General features: G+C 42.8%; 1 protein-coding gene across 2 annotated transcripts in view; it reads right to left on the bottom strand.

The window, feature by feature from the left end:
- Nucleotides 1-24,933, bottom strand: part of SLC12A2 (solute carrier family 12 member 2) — a 2,115,502-nt gene that overhangs the window by 1,202,123 nt on the left and 888,446 nt on the right. For both annotated transcript variants that reach the window (XM_044060802.1, XM_044060801.1), the window contains exons 8-9: nucleotides 7,097-7,224; nucleotides 6,915-6,999 (exon numbers count right to left, since the gene is read on the bottom strand). In XM_044060802.1, the coding sequence (XP_043916737.1) occupies nucleotides 6,915-6,999; nucleotides 7,097-7,224 (213 nt within the window). The remainder of the gene's footprint in view (nucleotides 1-6,914; nucleotides 7,000-7,096; nucleotides 7,225-24,933) is intronic.

Below are 24,933 nucleotides of genomic sequence, written 5' to 3'. Positions count from 1 at the left end.
CATCCAAGATTGACGGCTAAGTGCCACTCCTGTGCCTGCGGCTCTACTCGCCCCATCGGCTGCATAAGAAATGAGCCGCATGGAGGAGTTAGTTATAGAATTTAGGATTCCGAGCTGTGAGGTAATCTTTTCTTGAGCCCCAGCAACTGACGGATCCTGAACTACCTCACCTAGTTCCTTGAGAATGTCTCTCTGAAGCCGGGTAAAGTGACAGATAGTTCAGCGAGCGCATAGCAAAGGTCGCTGAAGAAAACATCCGCTTACCATACCTATCCATGGTCCTAGAGTCCTTGTTAGGAGGATGGATAGGTACAGAAGGATCGGCAAGTTCCTTCTTGGTGGCAGCCGCCACTGCCATGGCATCAACAGGGACACCCTTGGTAAGAAACTGTTTGTCTGCGGGGGCCGTGATGAATTTAGAAGGCCTCCTGGGGACTGGTTCCACAGAATCCGGGGCCGCCCATGCCTTTCGAGCCACCACTTGCATGAGCGGGTCGAAAGGCGGAGACACCCAGGAGGTGGAGGGTCGAGATCCAAAAGCCTCCAGGTATACCGACTCATCCTCAGAGGGGTTAATGGAAGGCCAGTTCCCCCTCTGCTTAAGGAGTTCCAGGATGTCTGAAAAGGAGACATCCTCAGAGGGGGACTGTGGGGAACCCTCCGACTCATCTAAGTCGGTATCTGATGTCGTAGACTCGGGGGAGTCCGTGTGCGTCCTCTTGCACGTCTTCTTACGCGGGGGTTCTCCGGAAGGATCAGGAGAAACCTCGGAAGAGGAAGTTCTTCCCAATGGGGAAACCTAGGGCGATGGATCTCTGGGTCCGGGAGCAAGAGAATGGAAAGAGACATCAACAGGCACCGAAGAGGGAGGAGCTAATGGAATTGACCGTTGACTCAGCTCCAGGGCTAGAACACTCATCACCTCAAAGGCTCCCCTCCCAGGGAGGCCAGAAGACACCCGCTCCGAAGAGACAGGAATCCCCGGTCCCACCGAAAGAGAAGGCTCCGAGGCCGATGTCGGTGCCGAGCTCACCAATGCCGAAGCTCCAAGAGGGAGAGCGGGGTCGGACAAGGGTCTGATGCCACTCGCCCCCTTGGAGTCGACAAGGGAGACCCGACGACTGGATCCCTCCTAGGAAGGTCTCATGGAGGAAATCGGAGTCGAAGACGACGGAGCCGACAGGGGAAGTATCGGCTCCGGCGCACCCACGTTCAACGTTCCGAGAAGCTCCGGCTCCAAACTCTGAAGGAAAGTCAGAGGAGAAATTTCAGGGGGATGAGGGATAGCAGCCATCTGCTGAGACGGGCTATGGAGCATTTGGGCCAGTGCCTGTGACTTCAGCAGTCTACTTACCACCCTCTCCAAGTCATGGTCTGACAGCCTGGAAGACCTTGAAGATCGGCTCCGATGGCTCCGCTCCGAAAGTAGAGGAGATCCCAGAGCCAAGCGAATCGACTCTAGGGAAGGGGACCGAGATCTCTTCTTGGAAAGAGCCATCGGAGCCGAAGACCCTTCGGTTCCAGATGGAGCCGACAGCTTATCGGCACCAGTCCTGGTCAAGGAGACGTCGGCTCCAGCTGGAGCCGACATTGACATAGGTGCAAGTGTATCGGAGCCAGGCGGCGCCGATACCCCCACCTCAGAGGTAGAAAGATCGGCTCCAGCCAGAGCCGATCTAGACTCCGAAGGAGTCAGAGCCACCGCCGAAGGCTTAGTAACCACAGCCTGGGCTTTAGGTGGCTTAGAGGGCTTTGTCGACCCAGTCTTGGTCGGGGAACCCTCTGGCTTCAACAAGCCACGTAGAATTAGCTTGTTTCTACGTTCCTGCAGGACTCTCTGGCTGAAGGAGTGACAAATAGCACAGGAGTCCTGCAGGTGTAAAGGCCCCAGGCAGTACACACAAGAAGTGTGACCGTCTGTCAGAGACATTTTCTGACAGCACGAGTCACACTTCTTGAAGCCTGAGACCTTTACTTCTTTTGACATGGTATGCCAAACACAAAAACACACAGACACACACCAGTCACACAGTTATCTAATGAAAAATAGGGAAAACTGAAAAACACACACACACTTCCTGACAGAAAATTAATGGAAGGGAGGCTTAAGGCCTGAAGGGAGGAAAAACTATCCCTATATAAAGGAGAAAGGGAATATAGGGCAAGATAGTTCGATATCAGTTAACACTAACTCTTAAGAAGGAAATCAGGAAAAAATGGAAATTTTTTGACTGAACTTTAGTATCAAATACTAAAAATTTTACCTGAGCTGGTAAAAGGAGTCCTCTTCACGAAGCGGCAAACGAGATCTGGGATAGTCACGCCTTGCATCATGGGATATAGGGTTGCCTCGAGCTGGTAAAATTAGCTCTCGAGCTTAGCAAGTGCCGAGTCGGAGCCGAGGATCGGCTCCGAACCCATCCAGCAAGAATGCAGGAGAGTTTGACAACTTAACATCAAAATTTTTAAACAAGTTAGTTACATATTTTGAATAACCTTATATCAGAAAAAGATTATATCACTATAGACAAAAAGGCATATTAAGCTACTGAATCCAAAACCTTTCAGTAGATCATTTCTGCTTTTAAGAATAAGTAGGTACCTGCTGACTGTTAAACTTATAAGATAGTTTGCCCATCTTTAATTTCATATCCTGTTATACTTTCCAGTTTTGAATCCAGTCGTCCCTCTCATTTCTTCTGGTAATGTTACAGTTTTGTGTACAGCCACATTTTGAATGGAATATCAGTTGAGCGAGTGAAGGCTTGCCATACATCCATACCACCTATGCAAACTTTTTTTCCTACATATTTTTGCCTCCATGCCTGCCAACCATCAAATCTTCCTCAGACCAAGCCCATTCTTTCCCCTGCATTGGGTACCCTGACAGATTAGCCATCTCTCCAAGTGCCCTAGTCACAAACAGTTGTGCACAAACACCTGCAAATGTTTGAGTATTTATTGTGCAGTGTTATACTTTATTAGATCACGACAGAATGTGAATACAGAAAGCTGAATCTAGAACAGAAGCTGCTGTTAAAAAGGGATAAACAGTAGGGCATATAAATATTGCATGATAACTATAGGAATCAGAGGAGTTTAGAAAATAATATAATGGATAAGCAATTCAAAAAGAAACAATGGGAGGATATATGTATGGCTCCCAAATATACAAGTCAAGAAGATTTAGAAATGTATGATTTTTGCTTGAAAGTGATTGCACATGTATTTTTATACCCCAAGCAGACTCCAAAGAATTTTTCCTCAGGTAAACTGTAAATGCTGGAGGTATGATGGGGAAATACTGAATTGGGTACATATTTCTGGGGAGTGTAACGAACTGGCAGGCTTTAAAATTCCCTATAGAATACTCTGTCAAATACACGATAAGCAAACTAGTGTTAAGGAAATATTTTTTTTAGCTAGGATACAGAATCTGAATTACCTAGACATAGTAATGCTTTTGTCAAGTTCAATTCTGGTGGCTGCCAAAAAAAAGCAATTACTAGAAAATAGAAACCAAAGTCTAAACCAGCCATATTTAAAGCAATGAATATAGTAAGAGAGAGAAAAGAACCGAAGTGGGATCTTTAGTAAAGGGTATGAACAAACTACATAAAAAAATGGGAATTGTAGGAAGAATCTCTGCAGAACGTTTTGGAGGAGGAATAAGGTTTAAGGGAAGGCAGGAATTCAGTGAGGTATGTAATAATGGATTGGCAATTGATATACAGACAAGTGTATGTTTGTTTATAATTGAGAATGTCAGTATGATTTGTTTTCATTTATACAAATATACGGCTGCCTATATCATAAGTGATAATTCAATAAAGATGATTAAAATAGAATTCTACCACATTCAGCTTACTATATATGTTTTGGTATTTTTTATTGTTTACTATTAAATTGAACTACAGCTGACTGAAAGTCAAATGCTTGTAACAATTTGACAAAGCCCAGATAACTGACTCACAAATGACAGAACATTGTAGACGTGTAGGCAGTATGTGATGGTGCCATTTCTGAGAAAATGATGTGCTAAAGAAGCAAGTTCAGAAGATTATATGTGGACTGTCAATGCCCCTGTCATATCTCAACCCCAAATTTACAGTTTTTTTTCTGTGCCAACACTGATTCACTGTGTATGGTGTTTTTGTCTGCTCCAGTTGTTTTTTGCAGCCATGGAGTTGCATCATTTTTTTTTGGAGGGGGGGGGGGGGGGCTTGTCTCCATGCAAAAAACATTGTTTATGTTGTATTTTCTTATGCTGAATTGTTTCTACGATTTGTGATTCAGTGAAATGGGCTTTCTATTGACTGCTTTTCAGTCATATGGGTTTTCAGTCTATTGCTTTTTAAAATTGTTGTAAACATTTGACTCCGTCAACTGAGTTCAATTTATTAACAGTAAATAATTTTAAACAGATACAAGTATTACAATTTTTCCATCTAGTTTTTTCAATATACTATTTGCATTTAACATTCTACATTGTCTTATTCCTCATACATTTAATTTTTACTACATTTGTACACAATGCTGATTAGCTGGTAAACTGAACCAGTCACTTTGCTGCATAGCTTAACTGATGTGTTCAAAATGGATTTTCTTTTCCAATACTAAAGAAAAAAGTATATGAAACCAGTCACTGTGCTCGCCATGTTAAAACTTTAAAGCACTACACACTGGTCCTTATACGTCAAGATTTCTTGAACAAGGCCAGCGAGTGCTCTGCCTCCACATGTGGGATTTTTGTTCCACAGCATAGGAGTCTTCTTCTGATGAAATCTCTCTCTCACACGCCCTATTAATAGCCGTGGTCAGGTTTAAGTCTCCGCCCCTGATGGATCTCTGATTTTATAGATTTGAGGTGAAGCATATTCATCAAATCTGGGTTTTTTGACATGGCGTATGTTGTTAGGGGTCAGTAAGCTAGTAGCGTATGATAATAGAGCTATTGCCACCTATTTCAATGGCTTTGGTGACTGTTTCGAAAAAGTCAACCAAGTTTAAAAGGCATGATCTGCCTTTGACAAAGCCAAACTGGGTTGGATCCATTACTTATACTGTGCTTCTAGTTTGATAATGCCAACAGGCATCACTATCATCTGCCTTTGTGACCATTTCCTCCACAAAAGGATGGCAACCAACCCCATTTTCTTGGTGGCTTCTGATGACTGGATGTGATAATGAATGGATATAACAATGCCCCATACCACTGATATTAATTTATATAACTATTATGGGATATAACCTAGATATAACCTACAAGAAAATGCTATGTATCTCATTAGTTTTTGCTTAGTAATAATCTGGGTATCATCATGCCTTTCCACTATATTCCATTTTTTTACATTCTTGTGCTTCAGTCAAAATTACTTTGCTTCTTAGAGTTCAACACATCAGCAAAGCTATTGTTTTGTATACTGATTTAACTTTGCAGGATAGCATCAGCAGCCCTTTGCTTGGCTAATGGGATCTCATAATAGAGAAAATAAACTAAGTCAGTTAGGAGAAGTTATTGTTGTTATTAATTTGCTGTACTTTATCTTTTGCAATTAGTTCATAGGGGTATTTGATTATTGTATTGAGCACCACAGCGTGCCTTGAGAATTAGAGGTTCAGTTCTGCCCTCAGGTCACTGTCAGTAGGAAGTCTAAATGGGTTCTATCTGTGCGGAGTCTGCTTGGTTTTCACCAGGTACTCCAGTTTCCTCCCATCTTCTAAAAATATGCCACTCTAACCTATACATAATCAGTGCATCAGTCTTGCCTTTATAGTCTGGGATGTGTTTAAAGAGGGACTGACACAGACCAAAAAAACAAAATTAAACTCAGCATACAGTGTATTGTTCTGTGGATGTATGATGCGAACAAAGAGAATTAAATGAAAAATTCAGTACTGCTACCATTCTTGAAAAAGGGACCCCATTGAAAAGTTACAGTGAGGCAGGTGAGCTGGGGATTAATTCCAGCAAGCTAGTTTAATTTGTATTTTGACGGTGAATATTTACTGGCAATGAACAGGTATGGACAACGTGGATCATACGACTGGCCTTGCTGACTCTTTCAAAGATTATTCCTAGGGATCATTAACGTCTTGCTTTTTATGGAAGCATACCACTGGCCTCAACTCCTGAACCTGGGAAACCTACAGGTAACTACACATCTACAGGTCACTTCTCCCCTTTTCAAGTTGCATTTACCTACTAAGGTCTCAGCTCACTCAGCACATTTTTAAACATGGACTAAGGTGCAATAAACAGAATGCGATAAGGCCAAAATACACTGCAGCTACTGGCCACCTAACACTTTTACAGCAACATAGATATATCTGCAAATCCACAGTGACACCATTTTCTACCTTAAGTCAAGGATTAAGGTTCAGTGTCTCATCCCTTTCTAAATGAGTTTAACACCTTGGGCTAATACTACACTAGGTGCTTCAACTTGCTTTCCCTTCTCAGTTAATATATAGGTTTGTTTTTTAGCAATATGATCACACAAGCTCCTACTCCTAGAAGTCTCTTCAACCACCTTTACAAAAGCTTTCGGCTAGTTTTGGTCAGCAATAAGGTAATATCTTTTACAGCAATGAAATCACTGATGTCTACTTTGTTTCTTCTTTTAGGTAATACCATACTACCAGTTACTAAATCAGGAAGCAGACTAAGGTTAATGCACAGAGCATGAAGCACAACTACACAAATCACCACTACAGTGATACCATCAAGCAGTAGAGATACACTGAACAAGACATGAGAAAAAAAGTTTAGGGAAAACAAATTGGTTTGAGATGCTCTAAAAATTAAAGAAATATCTTCAAGCAATCTCATAATGGACTTGAAGTGGCTACTTAACAGAATTTTGAATACATAGTTCCAAAAAAGAAAGAGTAAATAAGGTCAGCGTTATTACCTACTGATACTGCAACTCCTGCGTAAACAATCGTAGTGATTAAAATAGCCAGGAGTGTTCCTTTAGGTATGGCTAATTGAGGGTCCTGAAACAAGTTTAATACAGCATGCATTAGTACACAGACAACTAGAAGAGAAATCAGAACAAATCAACAAGAAATAAAGTAACAGAAGCCAGCTCACCGCAAGGTCACCTGAGATATTCGCTCCGGCTAGAATACCAGTTGCAGCAGGGAAGAAAACAGCAAATACTGAGAAGAAATTTTGTTCATCTCGAAAATCTGGGCCAAAGTTTTCATTAAATATCTGACCTGTTTAAAAATAAATTTAAAGAAAAAAGCTGTAACAACTGAATTTTTCACAATGGAATGTAGACAATACCTTGCATAAAATGGAAGCAATGCGTTCTCTGCTACTAACAAAATTAATCACTCTGTCCCAGTAGTACAGACAAACCCAACTCCAAGCATTTACCAAATGTTCTGCATTAAATGTGGACAGCACAGTAAATTAGTCCTTCAGTGAATGTAGTATAACAGCAGACTACTTTCCTTTCACTGTCAAATCGGTAAAGCTGACAATCATGGTTTGTGAAGCAGTGAGAAAGCATAGCTGTGCAAGAAGCTCACAGCAGCAATAGACATTCAAGAACAGGTATCACTACAGCAGTAAAAGTTCTTTTCATAGGAATTAACCAAAGGGATCACTAATACAGTACAAATCCTTTCCATGGGAATTAATCAAAAGTCAAGGGATCACTTGTGCTGTAGAACTGTTTTTCCACAGGTTTAATGTGTATATCTTCCAGTGAGTTGAGCCTCTGTCTCCAAGCGTTAGGACAAGGAGCTGATCATACCAGTTTCAGCAAACAGATTAGCTAGTGTGTTTTGGTCAGGGGATATGTTCTTCCCATGGCTAAGAGTCCAAAAGGACCAATTTGCCTACTCTTGCATAACAATCCCTGTACCCATTCGTAGATCTAAGGTGCAGGAAAGCAGGCTGACAGTTGCTCCCTACTCTAGAACAAGAATCTCTTAAAAGTTATAAAATTATCTGGTTATAAATTTTGCATAAACTTAAGTACTGACAGTTGCTCCCTACTCTAAAACATAGTAATCTCTGAAGGTAAGCTTTTACATTAATTGACTATATATGCTTACATAAAAACTTCAAATGGATAATGAGGACAACCCTAAGATTATCTCTCTCCGTAGACATAACCAAATGCTGAGCAGTAGAGGGTGGGGTGGGAGGCAGGTGGAGAGAACCTCACAGACAGAAACTACAGCATTTCTCATCTTTAATCCCTGACTGGTCATTGGCTAGGTGTGGAATACTCTGCAGAATGATTGCCTAACAGCAATGAACTATTAAAATAAATGGGAAACAATAACCCTCAAAACAGCCTATTTATAGACTGCTAATGCAGTTCAGCATGCAGATACGCTGTTTTTCAGTTTGCAAGTGCTAACAGCTGTGGGTTCACTTCCTCTATGGGTTAAATACTTTGGATTGGGATTTGCCACAATGGTTAAGCTGTCAACCTCACAGACACAGAGTACAGGGTTTGATTCTCACCTTTGAAGGGAAATTGGCTAGGCTTAAAATGGCTATATTCTGTTCAAATTGGTATCTTGCAAAGAACAGACAAATGTCTAGCTAGAATAACAAAGTCTCAACTCTTTCCAGGTGATGTACGTCAGATGTATGCCCTACATCTAAAACGTAGGGTACATAAATGATATACAACTACCTAATCCACAGAACTGAATTGTCAAAGATGAACCAGAGCAACCCAAAAGCAGAAGCAACATGCACATCCAGGAAGGGAAGGAAGGACCCCTCAGCCCAAGGGAAAGCCACAGAAAAACAGGGTGAAGGACGGAGGGATAAAATACTGCAACAGTAAGCAGGACATTTATTGTTACAGCAGGATCTTGCACAACTGTACCGTCTTTCATTCAGATTGTTGTACTATTCTTTACAAATGGAAAGAGTACAAAAGCTACTGGAGAGGATGAGAGGAGGAAGCCACAGAGAAGCCCTCCAATAACCCATGCAGGATGGTCCTGTCAAAACCAGCCCTGGTCCTTGACATCACAACCAGCATATGTTTAGTAAAGCTACGTACAGAAGATCAAGTAGCAGCTTCCAAAATGGATCTAGTATCCATACCTCTCAGAAAAAAAAAGTAACAAGAACAAATTTATTTTTATTTATTTTACATTTGTTGACCGGGCTAGTCTAGCTGGATACATGTCCATTTTCAGTAGAGGCCCGGGGAGAAAAGCTCCACAATAAAAATGGGTTCGTAAAATCAAGTATGTTATACATTCAAATAAGAAATATTATACAAAAATAGGTGTTACAGAGAAAAAACTGGTTCATAAGTATTACTAGCAAAAATACTTTACAATAGTGAGAATCAGCAAGCAAAAAAAATTTTTTTTTTTTTTTAGGGAGAACATAAAGGGTGAGAAAATAGAGAATAGAAAGTTTTAGTCCAGGTTTGTAAAGGACAGAGCTATTAAGAATTAAGCACAGGATTTAGCTGATTTTTGAAGGTTCAAACACTAATACTATACTAACCTAGAAAAGGTTTGAGGGGGTGGGTAGAGGGAATAATAGTTTAGTCAGGGTTAGTACAAGGACAGAGCCATTGAGACTTAAGCAGAGTTTTTAGCGGCTTCTTTAAAGTGGGTAGAGAAATAATAGTGGTGAGTTCATGAGGGAGCTTGTTCCAGATAGGAGCAATACAGTTGGCAAACAAACAGTCTCCAGCTTTGTTGTTGGATTTATAGGGTGCTGCTAGTAGCTTTGTAGCGGAGCGCAAGGATGATAGATTTCTATAAGGAGTAATAAGGGTACTAAGTATTGTGGTGTTAGAAGGTTGACAGAAGATTTTGTGGGTGATGGTAAGTTGCTGTAGTTGTATTTGATTTTGTAGTTCCAGCCAGCCTAGTTGTTTCAGATAACAGCAATGATGGGTTCTAAAAGGGGCTCCTGTGGCAAATCTTGTAATATTATTTTAGGATACTGCTAATTTATTGAAATTAGCTTTTGATAAGTTTGTGAAAATAGGTGAGGCATAAAGAAGGGTAGAGAGTAAGTGTGTTTGAGCTAAAGTACTTCTGGCTAAGGTAGTTAGGAAGGGTTTGAGCCTATAGAGAGATCCAAGTTTTCTATTGACTGACTTGATGGTTAAGTTAATATGGGCATCAAAGTTGAGATTATGGTTTATTGTGACACCTAAAAGTTTGGTAGTTGAGTCAAACCGAAGAATAAAACAGTTTAACCTGAAAAGAATAGCAAAAGCAAATGGCCTTGGAAATCCAGGGGATGGTTTGCTAAGAAACAGCCAAACCCAATTTCCAGAAATGAAATACAAAAAGTTGCTCAGGTTTCCTTATACCCTAAGTCTTCCCTAGTATATCTGATCTGTCTATGTAGATCGAAACTATGAAGAATTCTCTCACTATCATTCTGTGGAGAAGTGCAAAAAGAAGTAGATGAAGAATTTCATTTACAAACCACCACCACACCTTGGGTATAAAAGGATTGATATGAAGAGAAACTCCCTCTGTGAAAAACCAAAAATGTAGAACTACCATGAGAGTCTGAAGTTCAGAAACCCTCTTGGCAGAAGTAAGAGCCACTAAACAGTTTTCAAAATACAATGCTGAAAAGAACAGGAAACTGCAGGCTCAAAAAGGAGGCTGAGTCACTTTTTCAAGAACAAAATCAAGTCCCACTGAGGAAGAATAGGCATTTCTTGGAGACCCAATATGAAGGACACCTTTCAAAAATTGTCCAACTTCAAGTATAAGGGGTGGATTCAAAGGTAGACAAGCAGATATGGCTGAAAAATGAGCTATAACAGATGAATATGCCAAGCCAGAATACAGCAGCTCACACACAAAGTTTATAAGTTTATAAGCAAGTACTAGGCTAACTGTTCTTCTAGGCCATTTTAAGCCCAGCCAATTTCCATTTTATGATAAACTCTGTATGTCATGTCTGTGAAGTAAGCACTTAAACCATTATGCCAACTCCTCCACCCTAAGTTTTATAGGAATACCTACAGAAAAAAAGGTCCAGGTCATGTTTGCAACACCACACAGAAAATCTGTTCCATTTCACTACATAGGATTTCCTAGCCGCCTGCAAAACCTGAAGCACATCCTCAAGAACTGATGTATAAAAGGAATCGAAAACCCTATAACACATTCGGATTGTAGGGTGAGTAAATGAGAGTGAATGACAAATCCCTTGTCCTGTGTGAGAATACCCAGCCAATGAGTTAACTGGTGATGACTGCCTCTTGCCGGATTAAATAGATGGGGAAACCAGGGCAGTCTGGGCCAAGAGTCTCACCAGCATGATTTTGGGCCCATTTGTCATGATCATGTGCAGGACGTTTGCCCAGGAAGTTGGGGGGTGAGAATAAGCATACAGAAACATCCTCTTCTAGGAAAAAAAATACATTGGATCCATTTTACAAGCCAGAGGACTTGGTATTCTGGAACAGAATTTAGGAAGCTGTCTGTTCAGAGGTGAGACAAAAAGATCTATTTAAAGAGTATCCCACTGATGTAGTGTCCAGCAAACCCCCATTTTAAGCATCCATTCCTGAGGCTCTGTCCTGGACCTGCTCAAACTTTCTGCCAATAGGTTGTGCTCTGAGGATGTAAACTGCCTAAAGAGTCAACTGATAGCTGATAAAATCCCAAGCCTGAACAGTTATCCTGCAAAGAAGGAAAGATTTTGTGCCCCCTTGCTTCTTTATGTACTATATAACCATAGTGCTGTCTGTGAAAATTTTCAAAGGACCTGGGAAAGTACATTTGTGTACACTTACCATAAATGTAGATGTTCGAGTGTATTCACTGTTGCAGTCATTACATTTGGGTAATCTGCTGGCAGGTTGCCTTCAGTCAGCCTGATTAACAAAGTCTTGGGTCTGGTGTCGGTTGCTGTACCTTCTTCCATGATGTCAGGGGTATAAAACATGCAGCTGACACCATTTTCATCAGTTTTTCTTGCCCCAGATGTCAGGTGCCCCCCAAATGGGGAGCAATATATATATATATATATATATATATATATATATATATATATATATATATATATATATATATATATATATATATATATATATATATATATATACATACATACATATATATACACACACACACACACATATACATATATGTATACACATATATATATATATATATATATATCTATGCAATTTAGCACACAAAAAATATACCTCCAAATAAAAGCAAATACACCAAAAAGGCTTTTAAGCATAGTAAAAGAATGAAGAGGTATATTAAGAGAAAAACAGGGGGCTGGAGGGTGGGTAACCAGGACTGCAACAGTGAATACACTCTAACATCTACATTTATGGTAAGGGTACACAACTGTACTATGTTCTTAGTGTTTCACTGCTGCAGTCATTATATTTGGGCAGAATCACAAAGCTATGGTTGGGAGGATGGAATTATACAGCATTAGGAGCAGCTATAAGGCCCTGCAGGACAGCAGTGGCAAAGCCTGCTCTGGATTTACAGAAGAGAGGTAAATGGTAATGTTTGGTGAACGTATGAACTGAGCTCCAGGTAGTAGCTTCTAGAATGTCTCTGGTAAGCACCCCCTCTGAGAAAGGCTGCAGAAGTAGATGCAGCCTTGGTGGAATGGGATCTGATTCCCTTGGGGGCAGTTTTACCATGGTGCATGTAGCAGAAGCTAATACAATGGCTTATCCATTTTGAAATAGGCTGCTTTGAAATAGCCTTTCCCTCTGCCCCTGCCGGAAATGCCACCAGTAATTGCTCAGATTTTCTTAGAGATTTTGTCCTGTTTAAGTAGAATCTTAGTTGTCTGTGTACATCCAATGAATGCAGAATCCGTTCACCCTTGTTCTGTGGATTTGGGAAGAAGGTTGGCAGATGAATGGTCTGATTAAGAGCCACACTAGATACCACTTTAGGCATAAAGGATGGACTGGTCCTGAAAGCCACCCTGTCCAGGTAAAAGATAAATAAAGGCTCCACTGTCATGAGAGCCTGTAATTCTGAAATCCTTCTAGCTGAAGGGACTGCTAAAAGAAAAGCTGTCTTCCAAGAGAGAAATTTTAGGTCTTCAGTAGCAGCTGGCTCAAAAGGAGGCAGAGTTTTTCCAACACAAAATTGAGGTCCCATGCAGGAGTTGGTGCTCTCCTGGGAGGTCTTAAATTTTTGGCCCCTCTGAGGTACTGCTTTAGCAGGGGATGAGAAAAGAGGGGAGGCTCTGCATTGTAATGAGCTGAAATGGCAGAGGCATGAATTTTTATGGAAGAAAAAGATAGGCCCTTGTGAAGCATTTCAGTTAAATATTGCAGAATCTGAGGAATATTGGGCATTGCTGTGCTTATTCCTTGTGCTCGGTTCTAGGCACAGAATCTTTTCCATTTGTCAGCATAAGATTTTCTAGTACTAAGCCTTCTAGCCTCCAAAATGACATCCATCACAGGTTTGCTGAGAGATGTAACTGGTGAAATTAGCTGATTAGCCATGCTGCAAGATTCAGAGTTTGGAGCAGTGTGTGCAGAATTTGATAGTTCTGTTGAGACAGTAGAGAAGGTGTCTGAGGCAGGTACCACAGAGGAAGGTGGGACATATTGCGTAGGAGCAGGTACCAGTGTTGGTGAGGCCAGTCTGGAGCAATCAGAATAATTTTTGGTTTTTCCTGTCTGACTTTTAGTAAGACTTTGGAGAGCAAAGGCGGGGGGGGGAGGCATAGACTGATAGGTTTTTCCAGCTGAAGGATAGAGCATCCACTTTCCAAGCTTTTTTGTGATGAATTCTTGTGCAGAATTTGTCTGATAGTTTTGGGGCGAGGCAAAAAGTACAGTTTTGTACCTACCATAAATGTAGATGTCCGATAGGTATGCATCTGCAGTCCTAACATATGGGTTGTCCTGCCTCAGGCAGCCCTTCGGTCGGCCGGATTCCAAAGTCTGGGTCTGGCCTCGGCTGATGTCGCACTTCACCCGACGTCATAGCTGCTGTTTATTGGGTATAAAGGCATCAGCCGACGCCATTTTCCTCAGTGTTTCTTGCCCCAGATGCCAGGTGCCCTCTAGGAAGGCTAAATTTGGATAAATGCAAATAATGCCAAACAGTAGAGAGCAAATAATATAAAAATATATATATATACATATATACCAACAAATACACCATAATAGATTCCCCCAGCTAGCTAAAAGAGGGGTAAATACCCTAGGAATACCACAGAGGGGAAGGAGGGTGGGTAATCCTGACTGCAGATGCATACCTATCGGACATCTACATTTATGGTAGGTACAAAACTGTACTATGTCCTTCAAGGATGCATCTGCAGTCCTAACATATGGGTAGAATACCATAGCCAAACTGGGGGAGGAGGCACTAAGATAAAGATGGTGTAGTTAAGATCCCTTGCAAAACAGCAGTTGCAAAACCTGCTCGGGATCTAGAGTATAAGGGAAGATTATAATGCTTGGCAAATGTATGCACGGAGCTCCAAGTAGCAGCTTCTAAAATGTCTTTGGTAGCCACTCCTCGTAGGAAAGCTGTAGTGGTGGCTGTAGCTCTTGTGGAATGAGGTCTGATATTATCAGGAGTTGTCTTTCCATGAAAAGAGTAGCAAAATCGAATGCAATTTCCTATCCATTTTGAGATTGTCTGTTTTGAAATTGCTTTTCCTTGCATTCCTGTTGCATATGCTACCAGAAGCTGGTCAGTTTTTCTGCTGGTCTTAGTTCTGTCCAGATAGTAGCGTAATTGTCTGTGCACATCCAAGGTATGTAGCAATCTTTCCCCTGTTCTGTGGGTTGGGGAAGAATGTAGGTAAATGAATCGCTTGGTTCAATGATACTCTGGAGACCACTTTTGGCATAAAGGTAGGGTTAGTTCTCAGAGAGACTCTGTCCTGATGGAAGATAAGGAAGGGTTGTACTGCCATTAATGCCTGTAACTCAGATACCCTTCTTGCTGAAGTGATTGCTAGCAGGAAAGCAGTTTTCCAAGACAAGAACTGTAATTCTGCTGTTGCTGCTGGTTCAAAAGGGGGAAGTGTTAACTTTTCCAGCACAAAGTTGAGATCCCATGTAGGTAAAGGTGGTTTCCTTGGAGGTTTTACATTTTTGATTCCTCTCAAGAACTGCCTGAGTAGAGGATGAGGGAAGACAGGAGGATCCATGTTGTATTCTGCTGAAATTGCTGATGCATGAATCTTAATGGAGGAGTAAGACAGGCCATTGTGGAACAGTTCTGCTAAATATTCCAGGATGTGTGCTATGTTTGCCAATGAGACATTTTCTCCCTTTGCTGCACTCCAAATGAGGTATCTTTTCCACTTTGCTGAATAAGTCTTCCTTGTGGAGGGTCTGCGTGCCTCCAGGATAATGTCCTTAACCCTCTGAGAGCAACCTGGGTTATTTTGTTTTATGCAATATTCCAAACAGCTTGCTGCAGTGTTTTCAAGTTTGGATGTAGGATCTTGTAGTTGTCCTGTGTTAGAAGTAAGGGACATAGAGGTAGAGGCCATGCGTGAGTCCGAGACATGCTTCTCAGTAGCGGGTACCAATGTTGCCTCGGCCAGTCTGGAGCTATCAGGATTACCCTTGGCTGATCCTCTCTGATCTTCAGTAGAACTTTGTACATCAAGGGAAGAGGTGGAAATGCATATGCTGTCAGGATTTTCCAGCTGAAGGAAAAGGAGTCCACCCTCCAAGCAAGTAGGTGGTATGCTCTTGTGCAGAATTTCTTCAATTGGTGGTTGTGTGGGGAGGCAAACAGGTCTATCTCTGGTAGTCTCCATTTCTTTGTTATGGCTTTGAAGATATCTGGATGCAGCATCCATTCGTGAGCATCCGTGGTAGTTCTGCTTAAGGTGTCTGCTAGAGAATTTTCTTTTCCTGGTACAAATCTGGCCTGAAGTTGAATGTTGAGATTCAGGGCCACCTTCCACAGGTCCATTGCCATCCGGCATAGAGGATATGAATGTGTACCTCCCTGTTTGTTGATGTACCACATGACTGTGGTATTGTCTGTCCTTATCAGCAGATGACCCTGTTGGAGTGGTCTGAATGCCTGGATCGCATGTTTCACTGCCAGCATCTCCTTTAGATTTAGGTGTAGATTCAGCTGGTCTTGGGTCCATAGGCCTTGTATACACTTGTCCAACATGTGTGCCCCCCATCCTAGGTCTGAGGCGTCCGTGGTGATGGTCTGGCTTGGATGAGGTTTGTGGAAAGGCAAGCCTCTGTTCAACTGACAGGCCTGAGCCCACCACAGGAATTCTTGCTTCAGGCATGGAATTATTGGAATCTGGGCTTCTGGACTGTGCTTGTGTTGAGACCATACATTCCTTAGGTACCATTGTAGCTTTCTCATATGCAGCCTGGCATGCGGAACCAATATTATGCAGGATGCCATGTAGCCCAGGGCTTGCAGGACTTTCCTTGCAGTAAGCTGAGTTTGTGTTATTAATGTCATGAAGTAGACTGGTAGTTGCTTTTGTTTTTCTTCTGTGAGAAAAGCCATCTGAGTTGATGTATCCAGTTCTGCACCCAAGAATGTTATCCTTTGGGATGGTACTAGTCTTGACTTTTGCATGTTGACTGTGTATCCCAAGGCTTGCAACAGTTGTATGACATTTTCCAAATCTTTTGTTAATTTTGCCTTGTCCGCTTGTATTAGGCAGTCGTCCAGGTATGGGTAAATTTGAATTCCCTGAAGCCTGCAATGAGCAATTACTGATGCCAGGCATTTCGTGAATACTCTGGGCGCAGTAGATAAGCCAAAAGGCAATGCTGAGAATTGATAATGCTCTGATCCTGCAAGAAATCTGAGGTGTCTTCTGCAATCTGGTCGTATAGGGACGTGCAGGTATGCCTCCTTGAGATCTAGAGTCACCAGCCAAGACTCCTTGCCCAGCATGGGAAGAAGCTGCTGGAGGGTCAGCATTTTGAATTTTGGAACAATGAGGTATGTGTTCAGTGCGGACAAGTCTAGAATAGGTCTCCATTGATTTTCTTTTCTTGGTACAAGGAAAAGCCTGGAGTAAAATCCTTGGCCTTGTTCCATAGGTGGTACCTCTTCTATAGCTCTCATCCTTAGTAAGTTGTTGATTTGTCTTAGAGCGTCTGTTTTTTGGCTTGGTGGTAGGTTTGGCATTCCTCTCTTTTTTGGAAGTGAAACCTGTAGCCCTTGTCTATTGTTTGTAAAGTCCATTTGTCTCCTGTAATGTAATGCCAGTTGTCGGAAAATAAGGCTAGCTTTCCGCCCAAGGGTGCTTCCAGTTGTTCCCTGGTAGGCGGAACTAGAGCCAAGTCATTGTGTCTGCCCTGTGGAAGTGGTTGTAGTTGAATCTGTGGCAGTACTTCTCTGGTTGGTAGGTTGCCACTGACGTCCCCTGTAAGCACCCCTAGATTGACCTCTGCCTCTTGGGCGTCTATTTCTGCCTCTCTGTGCTCTGGAGTTGTCTGGAAAGGACCAATTCTTCGAAGGCCAATTTCTGCTAAACCTCGGAGGTTGGACCTGTAAGAAATCCTTGACTGTTTGGACAGATTTTGCTTTTTCTTCCACCTTCTTTAGAACCTCCTGTGCAGGGGAGCCAAACAAACTTTGTTTCTCCATGGGAGCATCTAGGAGTTTTGACTTAACATGGTCTGGTAAGGATTGTTCTTTTAACCAGGCATGCCTTCGAATCACTGTTCCAGTCATAGCTGATCTAAAGGAAGCCTCCAGTGCATCATAGCCACATTTTAAGAAATGGTTACTGACCTGCTGAGAGTTATGTACCAAATCCTGAAGGGACTTGTGGTCTAAAGGTTCTGGAGAAGACAGTTTTTATTTAGCTGGTCTAACAAAAATTCCTGGTACTGAATCATGTGAAACTGACAGTTCAAGGCCCTGGCCGAAAGAGTAGCAGAAGTATAAACCTTTTTACCCCATCTCTCTAATGCTCTAGATTCCCTTTCAGAGGGGAGAGGGTTTTTGGCAGAGGCAGCTGCCACACCTTTAGGGCCCTGTGAAATGGTTTCAGGGTCTGCAACAGGAGCCTTATACAAATGGTAGTGTGTGTCCGGGACCCTGTAATATCTGTCTGGCTTGGCAGGGGCCGGAGGAAGAGAATCAGGGGCAGTACAGGCATCATTATATGCATCAACAACTGTTAGTACTGGCGGAATGGCTAAAGGCCTATGCTGTGGTAAGTGTAAAAAGGTCCTTAGCCTTTTCCTTGAATCTGAAAAATCCTGGCCCTGCCATTGGAAGTGTTCCCTCATAGCATGCAAGGTTTCCCCAAAGGAAAATTCTGCAGGAGGAGAAGCAGAAGGAATGGAGTCTTCTGCATCAGAATCCTCATAAGGAGAATATGGGCCTTCGTGAGGGTCTGAAATGTCTGAGTCATCCAAGGAATAATCTGTAGAGACAGGTTCCGGGGGTTCAGTCCTAGGCCTCTTGTCTGGAGGGGGCTGAGAGGCCCTTTCTGGGTGAGGTTGGGATCCCCTGATCAAAGAAATGAGATCCTCAGCCAGGCTGAGTATTTGGGAACTAGAGGTAGGCCTATGTGAAGGAGTTTTAGCAGGAAAGGCCTTAGAAGATTTAGCTGCTTTAGCCCTGGCAAAAGCCTTGATAGACATAGAAGCAGGGGGTCTAGCAGCCCCACGTGCAGGGGTAGATATGTCTAAAGGAATAGTGTCTGACAAATCCTGGGTGCCTGCTTCTGTAGCAGTAAATTCAGTAGCAGATTCAGCCATGCTCTGTGAGGCCTCGGCTATCGGAGGCATGCTTTCAGCCAAAGGAAGAACCAGGGGCTCTGTTTCAGCCGAAACCGAGACAGTCGCGGTTGGCCTAACCGTGGTTTCAGCCGAAACCGCGGGCCGCGAATGTCGGTCCTTTTCCTTGCGCTTTTTAGCTAATTGAGTAGTCGGAGTCTCCGACGGCATTTTGTATGCAAAAGCTGGACCAAAAAACTCCTCTGCAAACTCCGACCGACGTCTAAGTGTCCGTCGGTTGAAGGAAGCACAGGCTAGACAAGCTGATACGTCGTGGTCTGGGCCTAAGCAAGGAAGGCAGTAAGAGTGAAATCCTTATGAGGTATTTGTTTCCCACAAGTTAAACAATTATTTACTTTGTCTGACATCGGCTGAGGCAAGAAAGAGTCCCCAACGGGGTACTTAGCATTTTAGAAGTCTTCGGTAGTAGAAATCTCTGGATCTGACCGACCGGCACTTGCGAACAGCTTCTGCTTGGGCACCGCTGCAAGAAAGACTGAGGAAAATGGCGTCGGCTGATGCCTTTATACCCAATAAACAGCAGCTATGACGTCGGGTGAAGTGCGACATCAGCCGAGGCCAGACCCAGACTTTGGAATCCGGCCGACCGAAGGGCTGCCTGAGGCAGGACAACCCATATCCTGCAGATGCATCCTTGAAGGACATTGATCTATGTCTGGGCTCCCCCCTTTGCATGTCAACATGCTGAAGATTTGTGAATCCAGTGTCCATTCGTGTGGGTCCATAAGATTTCTGCTTAGTTCATCTGCCGGAGTATTTTGCTTTCCTGTCAGGAATTGAGCTTGTAGATGTATTTGGTAAGACAAGGCCGCATTCCACAAAGCCATGGCTAGTCTGTAAAGGGGGTAGGAATGGGTACCCCCCTGCTTGTTTATGTACCGCATGACTGTGGTGTTTGTCGGTCTTTATCAGTAGTTGTCCTGGATGAAGATAGTCCTTGAAGGCTGTCAGAGCATTCTGTACAGCTAGCATCTCTTTCTGGTTGATATGTAGGTGCATTTGACATGGGCTCCATTGGCCATAAATGCATCTCCCTGCCAGATGCGCCCCCCCCCCCCCCAAGCATAATCTGATGCGTTTGTAGTCAGGGTTTGGGTGGCAGGGGGTGGAATGAATGACAGTCCCTTGTTTTGATGGAAGGCCTCTGCCCACCATAGGAACTCTTGCTGCAGGCAAGGAATGATAGGAATCATTGTTTCCAGGCTGTGACAATGTTGACTCCATAAGCTTTTTAGGTACCACTGAAGTTTCCTCATATGCAGTCTTGCATATGGAATTATTAGAATGCAGGAAGCCATTAACCCCAAGGCCTGCAGAATTTGTGTTGCAGATAGCTGGGTTTCTGTGGCCACTTGTTTGAAGTAAGTCATCAATTGAATTTCTTTTTCTGGCATAAGGTAAGTCATCTGGGCAGTTGTATTCAAGCTTGCAACCAGGAATGTAATTATCTGAGAGGGTACCAGTTGTGATTTCTTTTTGTTTATGGTGTACCCTAGACAAGTTAGAAGTCTTTTTACAAACGCCAGATGTTTTAGTGGCCTTGTTTTCTGCCTGAGTTAGGCAATCGTCCAGGTAAGGATAAATTTGAATGCTTCTTTGTCTGCAAAATGCAATTACTGGTGCCAGGCACTTTCTGAAGACCCTGGGCAGTAGATAAGCCAAAGGGCAGTCAGAGAACTGGTAATGCAAACAGCCTGCTTTGAAGCGGAGGTACCTTCTGCAAGATTCCCTGATTGGGATATGCAGGTAAGCCTCTTAAGTCTAGAGTTACCAACCAGGCATCCTTGCCTAGCATAGGTAGTAACTGTTGTAGAGTCAGCATCTTGACTTTTGGAATGTCCAGAAATGTATTTAGAATGGATAAGTCCAGAATTGGATGCCATGATTTGTCTTTTCTGGGTACCAGGAAAAGTCTTGAATAAAAACCTTGTCCCTTTTCCTTTTCTGGTACAGGTTAAATAGCCCCCATATTCATGAGGGGCATAACTTGTTTCTGGGCCTCTGCCCACTGATTTGGAGGCAGATCTAGCCATCTGTTTGGAACTGGCAATGTGTGGAAATTAAATCTGTATCCCTGGGATACTATATTTAAAACCCGCTTGTCCTGGCTAATTAGTTGCCAGTTTTGTGCATGAAGTGCCAGTTTTTTTCCCAAAGGGGCAGCCAAAAGATAAGTGCTTGGAGATTGCAGAGGAAAGTCATTGAGACTTTTTACCGTAGGAAGGTGCCTTATTACTTTCAGATTTAAAGGTGGACGCACCCCATTGTTTTGTTCTACAAGCCCTTTGTGACTGAAACCTGGAGACTTTGGAGTGTCTGGGTTTAACCTGTGTGCCTCTGGTGGGTACTGGAAAGGACCAATTCTTAGTTGGCCAGTGCCTACTGAACCTGGGTGGCTGCACTTGTAGGAAATCTTTTACAGTTTGCATAGATTTAGCTTCATCTTCCATCTTTTTCAAAACTTCTTCTGCCTTATTACCAAATAGACTGTCCTGTTGTAAAGAAGCATCCAACAATTTTGCTTTAACATGATCAGGCAGATTTTGCTACTTGAGCCAAGCATGCCTTCTTATCACAGATCCAGTTACAGCAGCCCTGCAAGAGGCCTCCAAGGAATCAAAACCACATTGCAAGGTAAGTTTTCTAACTTGTTCAGCTGATTGCAATAAATCCTGCAACTATTTCCCACACAGTCAGAAAGCAACATCATTTTCTGTTTAAGTAAGCCCATGACATGCTGCTGATATTTAAGCATATGGAATTGACAGTTTAAAGCCCTGATAGCCAAGGTTACAGACATGTAAACCTTTTCTTACCCCATTCTATCCAGCACCCTGGAGTCTCTATAAGAAGGGGTAGGATTTTTAGCAGTAGAAGCCTTAACGCCCTTGGGACCCTGAGAAATGGTTTCAGGGTCAGCAGTAGAGATTTTAAACAGGAACTTGTGGGAGTCAGGAACCCTGTAATATCTGTTTGGCTTACTACGAGCCGGAGGCAGGGAATCAGAAGCCATGCTGGATTCTGATTAAACATAATCAACAATGCCTAGAATAGGAGGTCTAGCCAAAGGCTTATGCTGAGGAAGGAGGAAATCCCTAAGCCTCTTTTTAGATTCTGAGAAATCCTGAATCTCCCAGTGAAAGTGTTCCCTTAAGGTATGCAAAGTTTCTCCAAAAGAAAAATCCTCAGGAGGAGAAGCAGAAGGGATGGAATCTTCTGCATCAGTCCTCATAAGGTGGAATAGATAATTCCTGATCAGAAGAGGAATCAAAAGAAATAGAAACCTGATCTGATGATTCATAGTCAGTGCCTTGCCTAGGCCTCTTAGCAGGAGGGGAATGGGAACCCCTGATCAAGGTAATTAAATCCTCAGCCATTTTGATAATTTGTTTTTTAGGCTTAGGGGCCTGTGCATGTGGCACAAGCGTCAGTTTTTTAGACACAGAAGTTGATTATGGCCTAGGTTTTAAAGATGGCATCGGTTTAATATACAAATCTTTAGGCCTGAAAACACCTGCTCAGCGGCTCTGGACCCGTCTAAGGTAGAGACATCTGCAGGTTCAATACTTAAAGTGTTTCGCGGCATACCGGACTCCGAATGGGTCTCAGTAGAGGCCTGTGACTCAAAAGTAGTGGGTATCAGGGGCTGCGAAAGCGCCTCACTGAATACAGGCAAACCGGCGACTGGCTTAGGAGAAGCTTCGTCGGTTTTCGACCTCGACGGTCTGTCTCTGTCTTTTCCTTTGCGTTTATGTATTCCGGTAGTCGGATAGCTAACCAATGACATTTCTAGATAGTTCAATCTTGAGCCAAAATATTTTGATGCAAAAATATACAGACGCTTAATAGTGCATTGATTAAATTTAGCACAAAACCGACAGCAAGGCACGTTGTGGTCAGGGCCTAGGCAAGGAATACGGTACAAATGAAAATCCTTATGAGGTATTTGCTTCCCACAAGTAATACAACTATTAACTTTTACTGACATCGGTAAGGAGCAAGAAAAAGTTTCCCCAACGGGGTACTTAGCTTTAGATTGAAGACTTCGGTTCTTAAACTCGAAAATGAAAATTTCAGGAGTCGGCCGACCAGCCGGCACTTGCAAACTGCTTCGGTCACCGCGGGGCAAGGAAGACTGATGAAAATGGTGTCTGCTGCATGTTTTATACCCCTGACGACCTGACGTCATGGAAGAAGGGACACCAACCGACGCAGGACCCAAGACTTTGTTAATCAGGCCGACTGAGGGCAGCCTGCCAGCAGATTACTCAAATGTAATGATTGCAACAGTGAAATATGAAGAACATTCCAATGATGGTGCAAATCATGATGACCTAAAATCAGAGCTCTCGTCTTTACTTTGATAGGTTCTTCTTGTTGCTGGGAAGGCCAAACTCCCTGGGCCCCGATATTGCTGGAAGAGGTTCCTGAACCCTGGTCAGAAGCATCAGTGTACAAGTTCTGAGTGAGCAGAGGAACCTGAAAAGGCAGGCCAGGATTCAGAGACTCTGCTGAATCCAACAGAGGGAGTTGACTTGCGAAGGAAAGAGGAATGAGAAGGATCCAGAGCATAGCAATGTTGAAGCCAAACAGTTTTGGGATATCACTGAAACTTCTTCACATAGAGTTGGGCAAAAGGAACCGTAGGAATGGTGGACGTCATTAACCTCAGGGCTAAAAAAGTCTTGTGCAGGTAGTTCTTGCACAGGAAAAATAAACTGCCAAAGAAAGGACCTTGGGTGGAGGAAGAAACATTATGGGGTGGATTTGGCATTATGGTTAAGGTTTTCACCTCAGACACAAGGTTTGATTCAGACCTCTGATTATTGGCTAGGCTTGAAATGGCTATGATCTTGAGAAAGGGTAAGAAATTTAGAGTGAAGCCCACACTGCGGAAAAAGCGTACAATATTTAAGATCCTAAATTGGGAGGTGCTGAGAGGGGGCTTGAAACAGCAGATCTTCCAAATAAGGGAAATTTGGAAATCCCTGCAGTCTGCAAAAGGCTACTACTAGGGCCAGACATTTGATAAAGACACAGTCACAGAAAACCAAAATGCAAAGCAGATACCTGATAATGTAAAGGAGAGAGAGAAACATAGAAATTACATAAAGAGAGGGTGAATAGGAATGTGAAACACCAGGAAAGCCTGAGGAAGCATCATGGGAAACAGACTGGAGAGAGATAGTGAATGAGAACTTTTTCTCAATACATTTCTGAAAGATCCAGAATGGGAATCAAAGAACCCTCCTCCTTGAAAGCCAGGAGCATCCTGGTATAAAATGCTTTGCCCTGCTGAGAGGGTGGAAATGCCTGCATGGTTCCTTGAACCAAAATATCTTCAAAGAAAGTGAAGAAGTTGGCAACAAGGAGGTTGGGGAATGCCTGAAAAGGGAGGAAGGTTCTTCAACCAAGAACTAGCCTTTTTGAATGATGGAAAGCACGTATGAATCTGTGGTTATGTGTAACCAGACCGGAAAAGGCAGAGCCAATCAGAAGGATAGAAGAATCTGCCCGAGTGGCAGAAGTTGTTGAATGTCAAATGGAGACAGACTTGTCAGGAAAAGGATTTTGATCCATAGAGCCCTGAGAAGGCTCATCAGGAAAAATCCTTTTGGAAGTTCTCTCAGCCCTAGGCAGATCTCTCTTCTGCCTCTATACAAAGGAAATTTTAGAGGACTAATTTCTCTGAAATTTAAGAATAGGAGAAAGGAAAATCTGCTTAAGATCCTGCATAACCTTTCCCTTATCCTGCAACGTTTTAAAAAGCTCATCAGCAGCACAGCCAAAACGATTCTGGTTCTCTAAAGAGTCCAGCAACTTGGCCTTAATGTCTTCAGGAAGAGAGAGTACCCAGAGTGAAATTCTGCCACTTAACATGGAGCCTTAGCTACAGGCGCCACATATGCCTACCTTCTGTTTTTTTTTTCAAAGGAACATCAGCCCTGTCAACTTTAGGGGGTTCAGTGCCTTACCTGACTTCAATAAGGAATTAGGGACTTATTCCCTAAGAAGAAAGTACAGTTGTGTACACTTACCATAAATGTAGATGTTTGAGTGTATTCACTGTTGCAGTCATTACATTTGGGTAATCTGCTGGCAGGTTGCCCTCAGTCGGCCTGAATAACAAAGTCTTGGGTCCTGCGTCGGTTGTTGTCTCCTCTTCCATGACTTCACATCATCAGGG

This window comes from Protopterus annectens, chromosome 2.part0 (assembly GCF_019279795.1).
Source record: "Protopterus annectens isolate FY-2018-M chromosome 2.part0, PAN1.0, whole genome shotgun sequence".
NCBI lineage: Eukaryota > Metazoa > Chordata > Ceratodontiformes > Protopteridae > Protopterus > Protopterus annectens.
This window is presented reverse-complemented; position numbering and strand designations above follow the sequence as displayed.